The sequence below is a fragment of the Colobus angolensis genome, unplaced genomic scaffold, assembly GCF_000951035.1.
Source record: "Colobus angolensis palliatus isolate OR3802 unplaced genomic scaffold, Cang.pa_1.0 Scaffold144, whole genome shotgun sequence".
Classification (NCBI taxonomy): Eukaryota; Metazoa; Chordata; class Mammalia; order Primates; family Cercopithecidae; genus Colobus; species Colobus angolensis.
The window spans coordinates 657,245-678,223 of record NW_012114533.1 but is presented as its reverse complement, the minus strand read 5'-3'; the positions used below and the strand labels follow the sequence as shown (position 1 = coordinate 678,223).

The 20,979-nt window shown below is 57.0% G+C and overlaps 3 protein-coding genes across 7 annotated transcripts in view; 1 reads left to right on the top strand and 2 right to left on the bottom strand.

Annotated features, from left to right (window-relative positions):
• PSD (pleckstrin and Sec7 domain containing) overlaps positions 1–10,591 on the bottom strand; it is a 16,992-nt gene extending 6,401 nt beyond the window's left edge. Inside the window, exons 1-11 of one of the 2 annotated variants that reach the window (XM_011935473.1) lie at positions 10,537–10,591; positions 9,373–9,431; positions 7,089–7,825; positions 6,721–6,823; positions 5,565–5,931; positions 4,501–4,929; positions 3,110–3,304; positions 2,876–2,956; positions 2,437–2,549; positions 1,779–1,837; positions 1,578–1,667 (exon numbers count right to left, since the gene is read on the bottom strand). In XM_011935473.1, the coding sequence (XP_011790863.1) occupies positions 1,578–1,667; positions 1,779–1,837; positions 2,437–2,549; positions 2,876–2,956; positions 3,110–3,304; positions 4,501–4,929; positions 5,565–5,931; positions 6,721–6,823; positions 7,089–7,742 (2,091 nt within the window). In that variant the 5' untranslated portion in view covers positions 7,743–7,825; positions 9,373–9,431; positions 10,537–10,591. Of the gene's footprint in view, positions 1–1,577; positions 1,668–1,778; positions 1,838–2,436; positions 2,550–2,875; positions 2,957–3,109; positions 3,305–4,500; positions 4,930–5,564; positions 5,932–6,720; positions 6,824–7,088; positions 7,826–9,372; positions 9,432–10,318; positions 10,385–10,536 lie in introns of those variants that run through there. The other variant, XM_011935474.1, reaches the window with a different exon arrangement.
• On the top strand, positions 9,861–13,820 carry FBXL15 (F-box and leucine-rich repeat protein 15). 2 transcript variants are annotated; one of them, XM_011935477.1, is made up of 5 exons: positions 9,861–10,086; positions 11,724–11,854; positions 12,028–12,181; positions 12,470–12,975; positions 13,486–13,820. In XM_011935477.1, exons 2-5 carry the CDS (start codon positions 11,802–11,804, stop codon positions 13,673–13,675), a joined length of 903 nt encoding a protein of 300 aa, XP_011790867.1. In that variant the 5' UTR covers positions 9,861–10,086; positions 11,724–11,801; the 3' UTR covers positions 13,676–13,820. The 2 variants fall into 2 exon arrangements, with proteins under 2 accessions (XP_011790867.1, XP_011790865.1); XM_011935475.1 differs by lacking the exon at positions 9,861–10,086 and adding an exon at positions 10,471–10,969.
• A 110-nt stretch (positions 13,821–13,930) lies between these two features.
• The window catches only part of CUEDC2 (CUE domain containing 2), a 9,927-nt gene continuing 2,878 nt past the window's right edge, over positions 13,931–20,979 (bottom strand). For 2 of the 3 annotated variants that reach the window (XM_011935470.1, XM_011935472.1), the window contains exons 2-9: positions 15,815–15,898; positions 15,348–15,491; positions 15,198–15,259; positions 14,956–15,086; positions 14,688–14,870; positions 14,490–14,551; positions 14,344–14,404; positions 13,931–14,258 (exon numbers count right to left, since the gene is read on the bottom strand). In XM_011935470.1, the coding sequence (XP_011790860.1) occupies positions 14,112–14,258; positions 14,344–14,404; positions 14,490–14,551; positions 14,688–14,870; positions 14,956–15,086; positions 15,198–15,259; positions 15,348–15,491; positions 15,815–15,888 (864 nt within the window). In that variant the 5' untranslated portion in view covers positions 15,889–15,898 and the 3' untranslated portion in view covers positions 13,931–14,111. The remainder of the gene's footprint in view (positions 14,259–14,343; positions 14,405–14,489; positions 14,552–14,687; positions 14,871–14,955; positions 15,087–15,197; positions 15,260–15,347; positions 15,492–15,814; positions 15,899–20,979) is intronic. The other variant, XM_011935471.1, reaches the window with a different exon arrangement.

Sequence of the window (20,979 nt, the reverse complement as noted above, 5' to 3'; positions counted from 1 at the left end):
TGCGGCTGGGCTACAGCGGGAAGGGGGCACCGACGGGAAGGGGAGGGTGAGGGCGGGGGGCGGGGATCGCATGAAATGGAGGCGCCGGATCGCGAAGGGGGCCCTCCCCGCGCGGCCACTGGGAGGAGCCTGGGGAGGCCAGCGTGGGTGGCAGCTCCGGGGAGGCTGGGAGCGCCGCTATGCCTGGGGCTGTGACGCTGGGCGGACCCGGCAGGGTCTGGAACTCCCTTCTGGCTCGTCTGGGTTGGGGTGGTGGGAGGCAAGAGGTCGGACCGCTTCCCTGCGGCCCTTTTCCACTGAGCCAAGAGGGGCCTCGAGGGAGGACGAAGGCAGGGAAGGAATAGCCCCGACTTCATCCAGCTCACCCGCAGATACCCCCCATATATAGATCCCAAGTCACGTAACACACCTCGATTCTGACGTACACCCCAACAAACCAGACGCACCAGTTCACAGTCACCCCAACTCGCAGACACTACCCATTCAGATGGACACTTCAAAACTTACAATCTTTAGCTCACAAACATACACCCCCTACTCAGAGGCATATGGCATACCTCAGACACGGCCAATTCGAAGATATACACCCCACCACACATAAACATCCAGCCTACACCCCAACTCAGACACACACTCTAAATCGTAAGCCCTAAAACACAAACACACCAAGCCATACAAACCCTTGATTCACGACGCCTGGGCACACAGATGCAATTCACACCCCAGCTCACCATGGACTTTCCCTCTCGGATACACCCCAAACTCAGAAGCCCAGCACCCCAAGCTCACAGACACGCCCTGGGACACTCCTGTGCTGTTACATGTATGTAGTGGCGCAGAGACACCTTTGTCCAAGCCTGGGGGTTTCTTCGAGTCCAGGCCTCCCTGGATAAACTACCACCACATCAGGGAGAAGAGTGAACCCATTTGACAAGCCGTTCCCTTCTCCCACCAGCACCAGCCCCTACGTATCTGACCCCTCAGTTGTGGGTCATGGAGCTGGCGCCTGGGAACGGGGCCTGCTCACAGGGAGCCAGAAAGCAGTTTCTAGCTCCAGCTTTGCGCTAACTCGCTGCCAGACCTTGGAAAAGCTTAGTCCATCTCAGGCCCCTCTCCCTCCGGGTCCCTGCAGCGCAGCAGCACCAGGAGGGTCTTTTTGGCTGTCCACGCGGCGGAGGAGCAGTGTGGAGTGTACCCCCACCCAATCCCGGCCCCGTGCAGGGACCCCCGCAACTCCCGCCTTCCACCCCAGCACACAATGGAGGAGGGGAACTGATGAAGGCAAATGCAGGGGCCTGGGCCGCCTGCTCGCTTGTTTTCCAGAGCCGGGTCCCCTCCCCCGCCGCGCGCAGCCGCGACCGCACGCATGTGCGCCATGTTCCGGGAGAGCCTGCGCGTGGGGCCTGGGGAGGGGGTGGTCCCCAGGCTGAGTCACGAGAGCCCAGGCTCCCGCGGCAGTAGCGGGGGCCGGCAAGCCCCAGCCCTGCCCTCCCTCGGACTCCGGACTCCGGACTCCGTCGCCGACTGGGTCCTCCATCCTTCCCCTCCAGCAACTTCTACCCTGCCCCGCCCCCCACCTTGAGCAGCTCCCTAGGGAAGTCGCCGCCGTCATTGAGGCCCTCCAGGTTCCCGATGAAGTCCCCGCAGGTCATGCGCTTCCCGATGTTCTAAGGGAGGCAACAGAAGCCTGTGAGTTTGGAGGGCCCTTGGCCTTCCAGGTCCTGAATGTCTGGCCAGGGGTTTGTTTTCTGGCTCCTGCCCGCCCGGCCCCCACTCACGTGGCCGTGGAGATCGGTGTTGAGCAGCATGAGCGCACAGGTCAGAGTGTGGGCGCCGTCTAAGGGAGAGCTGACTTTCAGCCTTGGCTGCCTCCCAGGGACCCTTCCCACAGCGATATTCCCCAACATCCCAGTTCATCTCCACCTGCTTTGGCCAGCAACCTCCTACCTCCTGAACTCCATTAGTGAACCCTCCCTACAAAGAGCTCCTCTTCCAACAGATCCCTCAGCAAGGACCTAGCCCTATTCTCAGGACCCGTCCCTGGCTCCCTCAGGTACTGAGGGCTGCCCACTAGTTGCCCCAACGTTCCCTTGCCTCTAAGCCTGGACCACAAGAAAGTGAACCGCAGCACAGTCCTGTAGACCAGGGCAGTCAAACAGAAACCCCACTCCAGCCAAGCACTGGCCTGCACAGGCATGCAAACTACTGCCTCTTCACAACACACTCAACCCTAGCAATATGCCTGCCCACATGTATAGTTCCACATACATGCAGCCATGACAGCGCTGTCTGCACACATGCAAGTTCACATGCCTACACGCGTGTCTATCCATTCCCTGCTGTACACACACTCACGCTCTTGTACACACACACAGGGCCCAGCCCCTTTTGCCTCTGTGGCCAGCTAAGAACACCCCTGCTCTCGGAACTCCTCACCCTCTGAGGACAGGGCTTCAGGATTGCACTGGAAGTATCGCTGAGAGAAGTGGGCCAGCACGCGCTCTCGTTCCTGGGTCTCACCCATTAAGGCCAGCTCCTTCAGAAACACCCTGGGGAAGGGGCAAGAGAGGGTTGCCTAGCAACCAGGAGTTTCCAGCCTCTGTCTCTGTGGTGACAGGTGGCTTTGAGAGTAGAGCAGCTGGGGTGGGAAGGGGAGGAGAGAAAGGGGATGAGGGTATGCACCCTGACCATTCACCCATCACCCCTACCCAAGGTCCCTTTACCAGGCAGCTCTGGACCTGGCCATGCCCAGCCAGCTTGGGAAGGGTGAGGTCAGGACAGCTTGTGGGGGACAGAGGGGCTCAGAGGAGGCATCCTGAGGCCCTAACATGAAGCCTGGAGAGTGGGGGCTGTCCTCCAAAGGGTCAACACCCACCTGAGAGCTTGGTCCAGAGTCATGCCCGTGAAGACAAAGAACTTGAGGTACTCCCCAGCCACCAGTTTGCTGAAGTCATTGCTGTGGGCAGGGTAGAGAGACAGGTAGGGTCTCAAGGGGAAGTGCAGGGGGTCAGGTGGGGATCACCCAATGACCTGGGGACATTAGATGGAGAGCTGCTTTCAGGATGCACTCCCTCTGCCCCCATCCTCAGTCCCAGCCTAGTGGCTTTACTTCTTGCCAAGGTGCCGGGCCACATCAGCCTTCCTGAAGCCGTCTAGTCGGTACAGTCTCTTGGCCAGGCGCTGTGCAGCCTCGAGGTCCGCTTTCTGCCCATTGGACAAGGTGTCTGTGCTTCCCAGGGCCAGCCGCTCTGTGCTGTCCAGCTCTGAGTCTGAGTCGGACACCAGCTGGCTCAGGGGTGGTTCGCTGCCGGGATAGAACACCAGCTCAGGCTGGAGCAGGGTCCTTAGGAGCCATCCAGACCCTCCTTCTGCCTCCAGGCCCAGAAGGTGGAGAAGGGGAGGGAGTGGAGGGACATGGGAAAGCATTCTTCTTTTTCCCTGGGAAGGAGATTAGATTCTCTCCATCAGCCTACTCTATCATTACCACCTCTCTGTGGAAGTCCTGCCTTAAATCTAACCCACATCCATCTTGCTGCTGTGAGAGTTCTGGTTGCTTCCCCAAGCTCCCAGGGGCCTACATTTGCTATTAGATGTAGATTATCTGTTCCCACCTTGGCCCTACACAGAAAATAGTCCTTTGTCTCTTAGACTATGGACAAAGGTGGAATAGATGGGCTACTATGGAGGAACTGTGGAGGGCCAGGGAAAGATTTGAGGGCAGCAGGGATACTGGTCCGAAGGCTTTCCCCCTCCTGCCTTTTAGGGAGAGGAGCCTCTCCTTGGTGCTCCCCCTCTACCCACACAGAAGCAGGCTCTGGAGTTAGGGGGTTAAGGGTCAGGGTGCGCACCCTCATTCCCTTTCTCTCCTCCCCTTCCCACCCCAGCTGCTCTACTCGCAAAGCCACCTGTCACCCTAGAGACAGAGGCCGGAAACTCCTGGTTGCTAGGCAACCCTGTCTCCCTGGCCACCCCCTCCTGTTGCCATGGCTTCCTCTTATGACTGAGAGGGTAGCTGGCAGAGGGGAGAGCAGAAAGGTTAGACTGTGAAAGGACTTCCTGGAGCTGGACGAGAGATGCCTGATTGGGCAGGGGCGACATGGGAGGGAGGCAGTGGGAGAGGCTGGTGGCTGCATCTTTGGTGAAGCCTCCAGGCTGGGTGGGGGTAAGGTCACAAGAATTCTGAGCAGGCTAAAGACTCTGCCAAGGGAAGAAAGAGCCCTCCAGGAGAGCAAGAAGGGTATTCTCATGGGATCCCTCAGTGCTGAATCATGCTTTCTCAAGCCACTGGACTTGAGACCAAGAGAGGCGCTGTGAGGGACTCCCCCTCACAGCTAATGGCAGTAGTCCTCCAAATGGGAAAACAGGATCTGCATCCCCTAACCACCCCTGCTCAGGGGTCAGGAATATAAACTAATCCTCACACTCAGGATCTGTCCCTTACAGCAGCTGTTTCTGGAGCCCTGGGGGCCTCAAGTCTGAGGGACAAAAGGAATTACTTACCTGCCAAGGGGTGCTGCACCCAGCCCAAGGCTGTCCTCTGAGTGGCAGGGACTAGGGGGCTCCCTCCCTGGGGCCAGCTTGGCTCTGGCCTCTGCCTCCTCCTCCTCCCCTCTCTGTGTCCAAGGACCATCAGCAGCAGAGCTGGTACCAGAATCCGGTTCAAGAGGGGCAAGTGGGGCAGGAGCTGGTGGGTCGGGCCGGGGGGCAGGGGGTTGGGGAGGCAGCTCAAAGGTGAAGAAGGGGCTCTGGGTTGGGCCAGGTGAGGCCAAGGCCTCCAGTGAGGCGAGGCTGGTATAGGAGGTGCCTTTGGCCCGGTGTGACTCCAGGATGGCTTCGAACACACAACTGAAAGAGTCAGGCCCATCAGCCGAGGGGCTGGTCCCAGGTAGAAAGGGCACAGGTGACTTGAGAGGCATCCGGCTCCCTGGCCTGCAGGGGCAGGGAGAATCTCTGATTAGGGGCCCAGATCACAGGGCTCGGGCAGAATTTCACTGAACTCTCACACTGACTCTGCTTAGGGGATTATCATCTCCTTTTCACTGGCTCTTGCCCACTAACAAAAAAGAGCCTCCAGGGTAGGGGACCAAGCTATTCAGTGCCCCCTGAGGCACACCAGCCCTATCAGTCCCCAGCACCCAGTCCCCTCCCTCCCTGCTAATCTCCCTTTCTCCTCATTTTCCCTGATCCGCTTCCCTCCTGCCATCCCATTTCTATTTCTGGCAACATCTTAGGAGAAGATGAGGCTCCAAGCGACACTGGGGTGTGAGACGGAAAGGAATGTCCCCACACTCCCCACTCTCCCACCAGGATCCGGACTCATGCTCCTGTGATCCTGGGCTTGACTGCGGCCTCTGGCCTCTCGCCCTGCCCCCTGTTCTGCTTGAACCCCTGGCCTCTTTGCTTCCCACATCCCCAGTGTTCCGCCAAGCCTCAGGCCTCTGTCTAGAATCTCCTGCTATACACAATGCCCACATCCTTCTCTATCCTAAGCCCTTTGAGCCCTGCTCTGCCTGTATGCCAATGGGAAGGAGCAAGCCACTTCCTTCTCCCACTCCCTCACTCACCGGGCCCCTTCAGAGGCCTCAAACACCTCGTCGTCCACATCTTCTTCCCCGCCTGCCTCATCCTCGTCCTCATCCTCATTGCCACTGCCGAGGCTGGGATGAGGGTCAGGGTGTAGGCCGGGCCGTGGGGCGGGTGGGTGGGCAGTGCCTGGTGGACCCTCAGAGCTGGGCTGACTTTCAATGGCCGAGTCAGCCTCCTCCCGCTCAGCCAGCACCTCATCGATGTCAGTCTCGCGGTAGCACCTCAGGGGCACCGTGTCCAGGTCTGTCTCTGAGTACTTGGCCGCTTGCCCCACAGCCACCCCAGAGCCCTGCCTTGAGCCCACCCCAGGTGGAGATGGGGGGGCCTGCTCTGGGGGCTTAGCACCTGTAGTGTGCATAGGCATCCAGGTCAAGAGGTTATCCACGTCAGCTCCCTGTCCTCATTCTGCTGTAGGAGCTCTGCCCACTGCCTCATATTGGCAGGAAGTTCTCTCACTGTCTAGCCACCATTCCTCCTGCTACAAACTTAGCTTGTTCCTGGTGCCAGTGGAGCTTATTTTAAATCAAGTTCTTGTCAAATGGCTTTGAGGAACTGGGGGAAAACCAGTCTTTTTCTTTCTCTCTTTCTCTCTCTCTCTCTTTCTTTTTTGAGATAGGGTCTCACTGTGTCACGATGAAGTGCAGTGGTGCAATTATAACTCACTGCAGCCTTGATCGCCTGGACTCAAGGGATCCTCCCAACCCAGCATCCCCAGTAGTTGGGACTATAAGTGCACACCACTACATCCAGCTAATTAAATTTTTTGTAGAGACTCGCTATGTTGCCCAGGCTGGTCTTGGATTGCTGGCTTTGAACAGTCCTCCTGCCTTGGCCTCCCAAAATGCTGGGGCCCCTGAGCCCTGCTGAGCCTCTTTTCTACTCCATGGAATGCCCCTCAATATCCTGCCGTCCCCTCCCTCCATTACTCAGCTTCCTCCAGGTGTCCCACCCAGTCCCTATCCTCCAGCCTCCCATTATAGCGCAGATGGAAAGATTGAGGCCTGGGGAGACATTGGCTGACTCAAGAGCCAATTCCAAGGATTGGGGGAAGTTTGAAGGAGGGCTCCCTACTGAGTCTCAGTTGCTGTGGGGAAGGTCCTGCCCTGTTCTCCCTGCCTCAGTCCCAGGCCTTACCTGAGCTGGGGGGGTCCAAGGAGCCATAGAAGAATTCCCATTTGGCTCGAGCGATTCTCTGGGCATGAGAGGAAACTTCCCGGGGGGAGGACCAGGTATCCCCCTGAGCCAAGGAGGGAGACACAGACACCCAGAGATAAAACCAGACATACAAAGACACAAGAATATGAGACAGAAACAGAAATTAAAACATGCAGGGACAGAGATGGAGGTGCAGAGACACAGAGACAAACACAGAGGGCAAGAGAGAGGCAGATTTAGGACAGATTAAAGGATTCAGAGTGAACAGCAGACAAGCCCATGTCTGACAGGAGGTTAAGCCTTGCCCCTACACTGGGGGCCCCGGGAACCCAGGGGAAGTTGCATACCTGGTTCAGGAATCCAGTGTCAGCAGGTCCTCTGAAGAGTGTGGCCAGGCGCTCAGGGGGGCCCCCAAGCCCATTGGGGAGAGAGGAGTAAAGGCCATCTGCTCCAACCTGGGGTGGGGCTGGCGGCCCATGTACAAGGTTCCGGCTGCCAGGTAGGGCCGAGCCTCCTCTGGCGGGGAGTGGGTCTGATGTGGATGCTTCCAGCCGTAACTTCCGGTTGGAGCCAGGCCCAAGGGCTGGGGTGGGCCTGGGAGGAGAAACCCCCCCCAGATCCCAGCTCCGACTCAAGCCCCCGGGAGCAGGTAGCCCATTCAGTGGCCTCACACTGGCCTTCTCCACAAAGCGGAAGATGACCACGGAGCTCTGGGCCCCGGGTGGGGGCTGCCCAGTGGGTGAAGAGGGTGCCCAGGGTGAGGGAGCAACACGGGGTGACGGGGGGCCACGCAGAGGTGTACAGGGTGCTGTCACACGTCCCAGTTCCCGGCCTCGAGGACCTGGACCTGCCACTCGCCGTAGCAAGGAGCCTGTGCTGCCATACATGCTGGCTGGGGGGCTCTGGGGCACTGGGCCTTCGGGGAGCCAGCGGCGTGGGCATCGTGGTGGGGAGATGGCACAGTCGCCTTCCGAGCAGAAGCGCATGGCACCCTGGGCCATGCTGGGGCCGGGGGTCAGGCTGGGGGGGCAGGGATGGCGAGGCCAGGCGGGGAGTAAGGGGGCTGCATGCTCTTCAGACAGGCCTGTAAAAGAGGAAGGGGAGCATGGGGTGAACTGCCAAGGAGTTAGATGGACAGGACAGCAGAGACAGGGAAGGGAAGGTTGGCTGGGGCCTCCGAGTACCAGGGGCCTAGCTCATCCTGGTAATATGGGATCATTGATCCCACGCCTGGGGGCTACTTCCATAGAGGCCTGAGGAGAAAAGAGTTATACACCTGGTGGGCCCCTGGCTCCTTTCCTTCTGCCTGGGGCCCTGAGCATCACCCTGGGAGGAGAGAGGAAGCAACTTCAGAAGTTGAGTGAGCCCGGAGTTCTTATGGCACTTTGGAGCTACTTCTGGAATAGGGGAAGTTGGTACTCCACCCTTTGGAGAAGGGGTATCAGTCAGCTGTCACCATCATACCGCCCTGTGACCCCTATAGTCTGTCTTATGGAGGCTTCTCACTCAGGGAAGGGAAACTCAGGCCTCCTGGAAGGAGAGGGAAGAAGAACAGGGGTTCTATAGGGATGCTGAAGGACTGAGAGGCACAGCATGGAAGTGGGGAGAAAAGCCTGAGCAGAGGGTCCTACCCCCAATATATACATACTGAATGGGAAAGGGACATTCTTCTTCTTCTTCTTCTTCTTTTTTTTTTTTTTTTGAGACAGAGTTTCACCCCTGCGCCCAGGCTGGAGTGGAATGGTGCTATCTCGGCTCACTGCAACCTCTGCCTCCCAGGTTCAAGTGATTCTCTTGTCTCAGACTCCCGAATAGCTGGGATTACAGGCGCCCACCACTACGCTTGGCTCATTTTTGTATTTTTAGTAGAGACAGAGTTTCACCATGTTGTCCAGGCTGGTTTTGAACTTCTGACCTCAGGGGATCCCCCTGCCTCCACCTCCCAAAGTGCTGGGATTACAGGTGTGAGCCACCGCACCCGGCCAGGGACATTCTTTTCTTCATACAGGTACAGACAGGCACACACATACACACACACACATACATAGGACAAATATGTCAGTACACAGTTAAACACATTCATAGGCAACACCCTCTGGCACACACAGACACAGACACACACACACTGCTCAAAGACACACCCTCATGCACTCTCATAGTCATAACAAATATGTGTGTAATGAAAAGGCACATGCTTGTTTTACACACACACCATCATCAAACAGGAAGACACAAAGAGGTACCCAAATATATACACAGGCTATCATTCTCCAGTGCACAGAGGTCCAGGTGTATCAGACACAGAGACCTACTGCTCACAGTCACATACACATACAGATATACACATACAGATGTACACACTCAAGCAGGGACACACACCCTCCCCTCCCCCCACCTCCTAGGGTCTCTTGAGGGGAATCTGCATCATATTCCTCTCCTCTCCCTCTCTCCCCAGGGGTAAGACAGATCCCATCTGGGAGAGACCAGAACCAGGTAAAGGGGCCTCTGGTGGCAATGCAGGGGAGGGGCAGAGGTCAGGAGTAGCAACCCTGCCAGGCAGGTTCCGGAAGCTCAACGGGGTCCCAGCGCATACCCAGCGCAGCCCCAACTCAATGCCACCTCAGTACTCACCGCTGCTCGCCCAGAGCTGGGACCGAGGAGAGACAGAGGAGAGGCTGGGCCCAGCTGAGCTGTGAAGGCAGCGCAGCTCCCGTTTGCTCCAGGCCCGCCCGCCTCTCAGTCCCTCCCCCTACCCCCTACGCGCCGCTCAGGCAACGCTAATCCCCCCCACCCCCCGCCCTCTCCCAGGGCCCGGAGCCCCGGAGGCTGCCAGCCCCCTTGGTCACTAGGTCCCCGCTGGGCTCTCCCGCCAACCTAAGACCCGCCCCAGACAAGGAGGAGGGCGCATAGAACCCCTGGTTCTATTCCCCAGACCCTGACGTGCCCCACCCCACTTGTGTCCACGTCTCTCTCGCCCACCGCCCCTTGAGCCACACGTAAGGCCCGGCTGCACACGCGTGTCCCGCTCCAGACCCCACGCGTGTCCCTAGGAGGCTGCCACATGACCTGTTACATGCCACACGCGCTCCCGCCCCCACGAGCACGCGGCCGCGCCAAGCACACGGTATGGGTGTAGACTGGACCCGCCCCCTAAATCCAGGAGACCATCAACTATGGAAAGGAGATCTAGGGAACACCGTCTTGAACCCGCCAGGGGTTTTGAGTCTTGGACCCAGGAGACCCAACCCTGACCACCCTCCCAGGATGCAGCAGGGGGATGTTAAATCAGACTTCAGGAAGAACTTCCTTGCTGCCTGAGTTAGGTGTCGTCACGCCTGCCCAGGGGTAAGAGATGACCTAGGGACTGGAAGACGTGGGGGACAAGGCAACCCTTGTGCCCTTGGCCAGGGTAGAAGGGGACCCTGCTATTTTAAGAAAGAGCCGCTCGAGTTACTATGGCAACTACTCTCTTTGGGAGGGCCAGGGAGGGCAGATGGTGACCTCGGAAGGAAGAAGGGGTCTGTTCGGGTAGTCAGGGGGCGCGAGGACGTGCGAGGCGGGGGTGCGCGGGGCTCACCGCGGGGAGGGGCGGCGCGGACTCCGCGTGGTGCTGAAGGGGACAGCGCCAGATTTGTCGCACTGCGCAGGCGCAGAGGCGCGAACAAAGAAGGGAGGGGGACGAGGCGCGCGGCCGGAGGTGGTGCGCGCTCACGTGGCTCTATCTTTGCAGGGGTCAGTCCTCCCAGCTACCCCCTCCCTAAGCAGGCTGAGGAAGAAGAGGTAGCAAGCCCTCACCTAACTTGACCCCTTTCTTGTCCTTCCGCGCCACTGGCTTCTCCCTTCTCGCTGCCTTGCGGGGTGGGGAAACGTGGAAGGAATTCTGGGAAAACCAGATGTCTGGGTTCTCTATTCCCGTCTGGCTTGATTCTGGACAAGGCGCTTCCTCTCCAGGGCCTCGGTTTCCCCATCTTTAAAATGGAAAGATAGCATGGACCTGCCCACCTTTCAGAGAGAGGTGCCCGAAGCCCTGACGAGATAACAGATGAGAAGTGGTTTTCGTTGTGATGAGCCAGCTGAAGCGGTTGCACCGAAGGAACGCCAGACCGTCAGCGGTGCAGCGGCCCTCGCGTCCTTCACATCCCCCCACACTCATCCTGTGGATGATGGGGGAAGGCACTACCCCTGGGGTCCCCCGGAGCGGATCCTGGGACTGGGACGTGGGGACGCGGTGAGAGGCAGTCTTGAAGCCGAGTCCAGAGGTCTGGGGCGTCACTGCCCCAGGGCGGACCCAGCCTCAGACCCTACAACTAAACCCAAGGCCAGCCGAGAAGCACTACCCCTGGCGGGCTGAGCTGAGCTCTCCTTCTTCTCAGGACTCTGGACCTTTGGAGGAAATGAAAGGGACCCAGTTGGAAATATAGTCTTTATTTGCGCCCCTTAACGTCTCCCTTCCTCCGGCGGAAACGCGGCCCAAACTGTTAGGAAGTGGAAGAGGCTGGATAGCTCTTCACAATTAATCAGGAATGGGAGGTTTGAGCAGGTTTACTTGATGAGGGAAAAATTATAGCCTCGCCCATTCATTCATTATTTCAACAATTAATTATTGAACACCTGTTACGTGGCAGACAGTAAGAGCCTGGATAGTTTCTCTCCGTTTTTCAAAGTCGCTAAACGCGATCAGAGGGCAGAGGCGAGGCCGGTAACCTAGGAGTCCTGGCTCCGCCCCCTCCGCGTTTGGCCTTGCCTGCTCCTTCCATCATCACTTCACTCAGAGGCGGCTACTGGCCCAAGAGGACGACAGAAACCAGTCTCTGATGCCCACCGCATTCTCCAGCTTCGGGCCTCAAGCTCTGTAGTTGAGAAGGCGAGGCCTAATGTTACACCACCGGTCTGTTCCGCCTGTGTTTCGGGGTCTACCCGAAAAGCTTTCAGATTGGCTCCTCGGTGAGACGGCACTCGATTGAATAGGTCTATCTCTACAGGCCAAGGAGGCGGGTTTGGCACGGCCACTCCAAGGCCAAAGCGAGAAAATCTTACTGCGCACGCGCAATAGACAGCCGATGGAGCCACCGATGGAGCCGTCCGGAGGGGAGCAAGAGCCCGGAGCCGTCAGGTACCGAGTACCGGAGGGGCCGAGAGAGGGAAGACGAACCTGCGGGAGGGTATCCGAGCCGGGGCTGGGTCTGGGGGCCGCTCTTGGGAGCTGGGGCGCAGGAGCATAACGGAGGCGGACTCGCAGGTAATAGTGGCCTCGGGACGCCGGTGCCAACGCCCCTTTACTCGCAGGCTCCTGGACCTGCCCTGGGAAGATGTGCTGCTCCCACACGTCCTGAACCGGGTCCCGCTGTGCCAGCTGCTCCGGTTGCAGCGCGTTAGCCGGGCCTTCCGGGCGCTGGTGCAGCTTCACCTGGCCGGGCTGCGTCGCTTCGATGCCGCGCAGGTGAGCCGGGGGCTGAAGCCCCGCCCCTGCCTGGGTACCGCCCCGCCTCTAGCCCAGCCCCCAGCCCCGCAGTATACCCTTCTGGACCCCCTTGGGCCGCCGGGGCTGCCCGGGAAGGGATCCACGCAGCAGGGAGAACTCCCAAAGGGCAAGTACTGGGTAGCGACTCAGAGGGAAAGTGAGGTCTCTCCTGGGAGAGCAGGAGGCTGCCAGAAAAGAACTCAGGGGTGCATAGGCGGCTGAGGAGTGCGGGACGGGCTGAGAGTTGGGGTGCCTCCCCGCCCGCAGGTGGGTCTGCAGATCCCGCGGGCCGCATTGGCTCGGCTGCTGCGGGACGCCGAGGGGCTGCAGGAGCTGGCGCTGGCGCCGTGTCACGAATGGTTGTCAGACGAGGACCTGGTGCCGGTGCTGGCGCGTAATCCGCAGCTGCGGAGTGTGGCGCTGGGCGGTTGCGGGCAACTGAGTCGTCGGGCGCTTGGGGCGCTGGCCGAGGGCTGCTCACGCCTGCAGCGCCTGTCGCTCGCGCACTGTGACTGGGTGGACGGGCTGGCGCTGCGCGGCCTTGCTGACCGCTGCCCGGCCCTGGAGGAGCTGGATCTCACCGCCTGCCGCCAGCTCAAGGACGAGGCCATCGTGTACCTGGCGCAGAGGCGCGGGGCTGGCCTCCGCAGCCTCTCTCTGGCCGTCAACGCCAACGTGGGGGACGCCGCGGTTCAAGAGTTGGCTCGGAACTGCCCAGAACTCCAGCACCTTGACCTCACCGGCTGCCTCCGCGTCGGAAGCGACGGTGTCAGGTGCCTGGGCCTGATGGGGCGGGAGGAGGGCAGTCACTTAGCCTCTGCTGGTATGGGGCGGGCTGTAGTTGTTAAAAGCCCGGACTGAGGCTTCTGAATCTTCCTGCAAACCACAGCACGCCCATTCTGAACAGAAAGGGTCTCTAGGGTTGCCTAGGCCGGAGAGCCCATAGTTGAAAAACTTTTGAACCAATATTTACACATTGGGAGATTTCACATAGAAAGTCGACTTCCGGCTTTTCTTCAACAAGGGGGAAACCTTGCAATCCTAGGTGGAGCTGAGGGCCAGGTTCCCCCCCTTAAATGAGACGGGAAGTCTCCAGCTCGCTGGAAGCCAATCCAGGTGCCTCCCTTGTGTAGGCACGGAAAAAGTATGCCCCTGCCCCGAGCTGGAGGGAGACCGGGATTTTGCCAGAGCCAGTCCGAGGCTGAGTGAGCCCGGGCTCCCACCTTACCCCACCAAGGGTGTGGTGGCTTCATGCCCCTAGCTTCACCCTGCTCCTCCCTCAGGGCATTGGCCGAGTACTGCCCCGCGCTGCGCTCTCTGCGGGTGCGGCACTGCCACCATGTGGCGGAGTCCAGCCTGAGCCGCTTGCGGAAGCGCGGCGTGGACATCGACGTGGAGCCACCGCTGCACCAGGCCCTGGTGCTGCTGCAGGATATGGCTGGCTTCGCACCTTTTGTCAATCTGCAGGTCTGACGCGCCTGCCAATCGGAGCACAGCTGGACTGTGTGGCTGGGGCCTGACACTGAGCTGTAGGGAACCTGAACTGTGGGGACCTCTGGTGAGAGGCCAGTGCCCTGCCCCACCCTGGAGCTTCAAATAAAGAACTTTTTACCCCCTCTTGCCTCGTGCTGCCCTGTTGAAGATAGGGGATTCGAAGTTGGGGAGGAAAGGTCAGACAGGCATAGTATCCCAGTCTTGAGGCAGAAATGACCAGAATGCACTCACACCTTCCTTGGGCCACTTTTACTGTGCCCATCCATGGAGGCAGCTCCGAGAGTAGGTTAACACTATGGAGCAAAGAAGTAGAGAAGGGGGACAGGAGTTAGGGGGCCCCTGTGTAGGGGTATAGGGCTCCTGCATCCCTCTGGGATCTGAGCCTAGAAGGCTCGGGCAGAGTCCGGCGAGTGCCTCAATGGAAGCGGTACTTTCTGGCCGGCTTGAGGTTGATGTATGTGGCTTTCATCTCCTCGGCCTCAGGGTTCCGCACGTCTTTGAATCGCTCCCCTTTGGTGCTCACTACCTGGTTGTCGATGTATCGGATCAGCTTCTTGGGGGCCTGTCAGGCAATCAGGCAGTGAGTGGCAGAAGCCAGGAGCCAGTCCCACCCATTCCATATCCCCAGCAACCCTTAAGTCTCTCACCTCCTTGGGAGCCATGGGCCGGTGAATCTTCTGATCCTCTGCACTATCCACCATCATATACCTGTCAAAAACTGGCTGGGTGAAGCTCCTGTCACCCTGGGAAGACCCTCTAGGGCCCAGCCCAGCCCAGGCCAGCTCAGACTCACTTCTGCAGGATGAAGGACTTCAGCTCATCCTTTTGGGGGCCTCTGAGGCGTCTGGGCAGGTCCTGCAGAGAGGGGAGGCCTGGTCTAGGCCCAAGGGCACCAGCAGGGGAAACAGATGGGGATAGGCAGGGGTTGGGGCTTAACTCCAAGGTGGAATGTAGCTGAGGCTACATGGTAGAGGGTGCTGGGAGAAGATACCTGGTTGGGGCCCTCCCAGGCTGCAGGCCCCTCTTCCTTCCCCTCTACCAGCATCTGCACAGCTTCTTCCAAGTCCCCCCGAGCTTTGGCCAGCACCCACTGGGCCTGTTCCACCGAACAGGTAGGGAACACCTCTAGGAGTACATCCACCCCTGGCAGAAGCTCCTCCTCAGCTCCAGTTGCCTAAGGGTACAAACATTAACAAGAGGCAATACTCCCCCTTTTCCAGCCCCCTGGGTCCCTCATCGGTACTCTTCTCTACCAGTACCTCATCTTGGGTGTCCGCAGCAGCAGCAGCAGAAGACCTAGTCTCTTCTTTGAGCATTTCGGGCCGCTGCAGGGGCTCTGAGGAGATGGGCACCTGACCTTGGACACCAGAGCTCTGCGGTTGCAGGTTCTCTTAAATAGGCAAAGAGAGCATCAGGTTTGCCAAGGCTCTGGGGAGCAGGGAGTTGGGGGGGGGGGTAACGGGGTTATGAATCACCCAGGTGCCTAGAGCCCCAGACTCACCTTTGTTCCTGGCATCGCTCAGCTGCCCTGAGAGCTTCTGCATCATGTCCCCTATTGTTCCCCTGAAAAGATGAGGATGGTGAGAGGATGATTCTGCCCACCCCATAATCAGCCAGCCCCTTCCTCCTCCTGGCCCCAGCCAAAACCTACCTGGGGATGTGGGCGAAGCCAGGCACATAGGCCTCCATCATCTCAGTGAAGGCCTCCATGTCGAAGTTCTCCTCTGATGGGCCCGAGGGGCCCAGGTCCTCCAGGACCCCAAGCACATAGGAGAAGATGACCTCATCCAAGCCACTGCAGGAAGGGAAAAGGACAAGCCCTGGGTAGGATACTAGATGCCTCCAGCACCCCCACCTGTCCTGAGACTCCAGCCTTCAGCTTCATGAGGTCTATGAGCTAGACCTTCATCCTTGAGGCCAGAGTGTATAACCCCCTCCCTCAGAGCTATGGTTTCCCATCTGCCCAACAAAGGTGACAGGGACAGGATGAGAAGTAAGGCCTTTCAGCAAATCCTAATCAGCCCTCCTGCCATCTTTCCATCGGCCAGGACCTGTAGTACTGCCCGGCAGCTCCAGCTCTGGGCACTGACATGAACCTTCTGGGGGAGCCGTCTCTACCTGAGGTCGGCCTCCGGGAGGTGTGTCTGGACAAAGGCAAGGAGCGCTGCACTGACGATCCTCTCCAGCTCCATGCTCTCTCTTCTGTAGGGACACAGACAGACAGGATGGCCAGGCCCTCTTCTGCCTTCCCCTACCCACTGGGCCCGGGGGCAGTGGCTCCTCCCTTCGGGCCTGCCATGGAACCATCTGTTGATGCTGCCCTCTGTTCCCCGAAGCAGAACCATGCCCCCTCCTCCGCCCATCTCACCTCCTCCAGCCTGAGACAGGACAGGGCACTGTGTCTGGAGACAGCCTCTAGAGGAGGCGCCCCCCACCTCTCCCCATCCCCCTACCCCATTCCCCAGCATCAGTCCCAGACCTTCTGGCAAGGTCTTGGGGTCACATGCCTCCTGGCTCAGGAATCCCATCACTGAGGGAGCCCCTTGGCTCCTAAGTCCAACCACAAGGGGCTCCATTGTCCAGCCCCTCAAGGAGCAGCCTCAGGACCAAGCACAGCCCTTCCCCCACCCAGAACAGGCCACCCACCCTCTGCACAAAGGGGCTTTTCTGGCTCTGGGGCCCAGATAGAAGGGGAAGCCTTTCATGGATTCTCTCCTCTCATCCAGTCCCTGCCCTTCCCGCAGCTTGGGGCTATCTGCAGAGGACTTTCCATCCTCCTCCCCAAGGCCTGTGGAGCCCACAGATCTGGCCCTTTCCCAGCTCTCCAGCCTCCACAGTCCCTCCTCACTGGCTCGCTCCCGCCCCACCTTGCTGTCCCTCAGACTTGCTGAGCTTCCTTCTGTCTGTGTCCTGCAGGACATCCATGGCTCGTCCAGTCACTCCTCAGGGCTCCACTCAAATGTTACCTCCTCAGAGAGCCCTTCCCTGTCTAACCTATGGCAAATAAGTCTTCTCCATGCCCCTTAACCCTACATAGCACTTACTACTGTTAACATTATTTTGTGCTTATTTGCCTATTGTCTGTCTGCCCCCATAAAATGGAAGCTCCAAAGCAAGGTGGGGACGAGGGGGACACTCTGTCTTATTCATGAGTGTAACCCTAGCACCTAGTCAAATGCCCACACTGGCTAGGTGCTGAATACATACTTGTTGACATGCTCCATTCCCATCTACATGCTTTTGACTCCCAAAAGTCTGTTTGGGAGTCAGGAGCATGTGGGTGGTAATGAATGGCTCCAGACCCATAGGTCCAAATGGCAGCTCATCATCCCAGTCAGAAAGTTCAGAGGCACCACCAGTTCCACACACCTCACACTCATGATAGACTACCGATCTGCACACATCCCCCTCCAAACACACATCTGCTTCATCAGCTGGCACCACTCAGCTGCCAAAGCTGAAACCTGGGGATTACCCTTGATTTTGCCTTCTTTCACCCCTACCAGTCAATCACCAAGTCTGTCAATTCTACTTCCTTCTTTCCTTCTCCACATGCTATCCACTTCTCCCTATCTTGAGTCTGGCTTCTGCTCCAAAATCTCCACCAAAATTATTTCTTTTTCTTTTTCTTTTTTGAGACAGGGTCTGGCTCTGTCACCCAGGCTGGAGTACAGTGGCATGATCTCGGCTCACTGCAACCTCCATCTCCCCGGCTCAAGCCATCCTCCTGCCTTAGCTTCTGGAGTAGCTGGGACTACAGGGGTACACCACCTACTAGTTTTTTGTTGTTGTTGTTGTTGTTGTTTGTTTGTTTGTTTTAGTAGAGATGCAGTTTTGCCATGTTTTGAGTCCAGGGTTCAAGACCCAGGCTGGTCTCAAACTCCTGAACTCAAAGTAATTCGCCCACCTTGGCCTCCCAAAGTGCTGGGATTACAGCCATGAGTCACCGTGCCCGGCCTCAAAATTTAGACTGAGGTTGTCAGTTACTTTTTCCAGGTTTTGGTCTAATTAGGTTGAACCATATGAGCTTACCAATTTTGTCTGGTTTTGATCTACTAAAAAAGAGGGGGCAATTTCTCATGGTTTCACCTATTTGCCCTTTCAGCAGCTCCAACTTTGGTTTCTGAGACGCCATTCTTTCCTGGTTTCCTTCTACCTCTCTGGCCATTTCGTGGAAGGCCCTTTCTCTGTCCCCTTCTCTGCTGCCCTCTAAATGTGGGAGTTCCTCACATGCAAAGCTGCCGCTTCTTCTCACTGCAGCACTCTCTCTCTCTGGAAGATCTCATCTGGGCCACATCTTTATGTACCAATGCCATGTCATAAATTCCCAAATGTCCAGTCCTCTAGTCCAGTCTCCTCTGAGCCACAGGCTTGGACATCTACCTCCCTAAGACTGCCACATGTGTTTTACAGACATCTCACGCTTAGCGTGTCCCAAACGGACGTTCTCTCAAATGCTTTATTCCTCCAAGGCCATCCTCAGTAAATGCATGTCCAGGCACTGGGCTGTTCCTGCCACAAATATGGGAATTATCCTTGACACCATCCTACCCCTTGCTTTCCCTCATCCAATCAGTCGCCAAGCCCTAATCATTATCTCTTGCCACATCTATTTCTCTCCATCTCTACTCCTACTCTTCTCCATTTCTTGCCTGCAAGGCCTTCCTAACCCTTCTCCCCACTCCCTTTTTCCCCCAACAACCTATTCTCCACACCACAGCTGTGTGATCTTTACAAAAAAATCATATATTTTCCTGCTTAAAATCTATCAATGCCTTCCTGCTACCCTTCAGGGAAGTCCAGCATCTTTTCATGGCTTTCCACTGCAGGCCTTACCTTGTCTATTTCTCTCCAGCTTCACCATGCATCATACCTTTCTGGATCATTTCCCTCCCTCCACCCTGGCTTTTTTTTTTTTTTTGAGACAGAGTCTCGCTCTGTCACCCAGGCTGGAGTGCAGTGGCGCAATCTCGGCTCACTGCAAGCTTCGCCTCCCGGGTTCACGCCATTCTCCTGCCAGCTGGGACTACAGGCGCCCGCCACCACGCCCAGCTAATTTTTTGTATTTTTAGTAGAGACGGGGTTTCACCATGTTAGCCAGGATAGTCTCGATTTTCTGACCCTGTGATCCACCCGCCTCGGCCTCCCAAAGTGCTGAGATTACAGGTGTGAGCCACCGCGCCAGGCTGCTTTTTTTGTTTTTTGTTTGTTTGTTTGTTTCTCTTGTTTTGTTTTTGAGACAATGCCTCACCCTGTCGCCCAGGCTGGAGTGCAGTAGCGCCATCTTGGCTCACTGCAACCTCTACCGCCCAGGTTCAAGCGATTCTCCTGCCTCAGCCTCCTGAGTAACTGGGATTACAGACATATGCCACCACACCTGGCTAATTTTTTAGCCAGGTATTTCTAGTATTTCTAGTAGAGACAGGGTTTCACCATGTTGGCCAGGTAGGTCTCAAACTCCTGACCTGAGGTGATCCACCCGCCTTGGCCTCTCAAAGTGTTGGGATTACAGGTGTGACAAAGCACCCGGCCCCACCCTGGCTTTCTTTCAGTTTGTCTCAAGCTCTTTCATGGCAAGGTAGTGTGCCTTCTGAGCCTTCTGCCCCATCATCTGAGTGAGACGATGAGCTGCCACTTGGACCTATGGGTCTAGAGCCATTCATTACCACCCACATGCTCCTGACTCCTGAACAGACTTTTGGGAGTCAAAAGCATGTAGATGGGAATGGAACATGTCAACAAGTATGTATTGAGCACCTATCCAGTGCGTGCATTTTTCTAGGTGCTAGGGCTTCACAAACTATTTCCTCTGCCTGGGCACCCTTCTGCCTCCACCTCTTCACTTATTGTCCCTCTGTCTGATCTTTTGGGTCTCATTTCAAAAGTCCCTTCCTTGGCTGGACACGGTGCCTCACGCCTGTAATTCCAGCACTTTGGGAGGCTGAGGCAGGAGGATCGTTTGAGCTCAGGAGTTTAAGACCAGCCTGGGCAACACAGCAAGACTCCATCTCTCTTTTTGGGGAAAAATATTTTTAGGCTGGGCACAGTGGCTCATGCCTCTAATCCCAGCACTTTGCGAGGCCGAGGGGGTCGGATCATGAGGTCAGGAGATCAAGACCATCTTGGCTAACACAGTGAAACCCTATCTCTACTAAAAATACAAAAATTAGCCAGGCGTGGTGGCATGTGCCTATAGTCCCAGCTACTTGGGAGGCTGAGGCAGGAGAATGGGGTGAACCTGGGGGGCAGAGGTTGCAGTGAGCCGAGATGGTGCCACTGCACTCCATCCTGGACAACAGAGCAAGACTTTGTCCCCCAACACCCCCCCCAAAAAAAGAAAAATATTTTTAAATAAAAATAAAATAATTCCCTTCCTCAAGGGACACTACCCCTGACCTAGAACTGGTTTGGTCCCTGCCATATTACACTCTCTATGCAGGCTATGTTTTCTGACTAGCAGCATCTTTCACAGCCATAATTATTATTTGGACAACGTTTAATGTTTCTTCCAGTTATCTCATGAAGCAGGGACTACACACTGGGCTGACATTCACCAATATATACTCAGCATCTCTCATGAAGTGAGCACTCAGTAAACAGTTACACCCCAATTTACCTATGAAGAAATGAATTTCAGTGTGTTTAATGACTTGCCCAGAGTCACCTGGCTTGACTGCGGTAGACAGATTTAAATCCAGGTCACCTAGTTCAGCATCTATTCTAGGGGCTACTCTGGGGAAGGGAGGATATCAAGACTTTCAAGTGGGTTGGGACAGGGCTATCTTCTATGCTCACAGTTGCCTGGTCCCCTGAGTGGTAACAGAGTTGCTCATAGCACAGGGGTTACTTTGGAAAGCAGGACTGAGAAGCCCCAGCCTACAAGGGGGATGCATGCCACCTGCTCCAGAGCCCTCATGGGCCCTGAGGAAGAGCAGAATGGCTCAGCCCAGGCATACTAGATCCCATTATGCAGCTCCCTCAGGGTAGAGCCGCCTCAAGGGACCTACCTCGACCTGGGTTACATCACCCTTGAATCCTGGGCTGTCAGTTGCATGGTAGCCTCTGCCGGGACAAAGGCCCATGGCTGCTGCATGAAAGCCCAGTTTCTTTCTTTCTTTCTTTCTTTTTTTGAGATGGAGTCTTTCTCTGTCACCCAGGCTGGAGTGCAATGGCGCAATCTCGGGTTCACGCCATTCTCCTGCCTTAGCCTCCCGAGTAGCTGGGACTACAGGCGCCAGCTAATTTTTTGTATTTTTAGTAGAGACAGGGTTTCACTGTGTTAG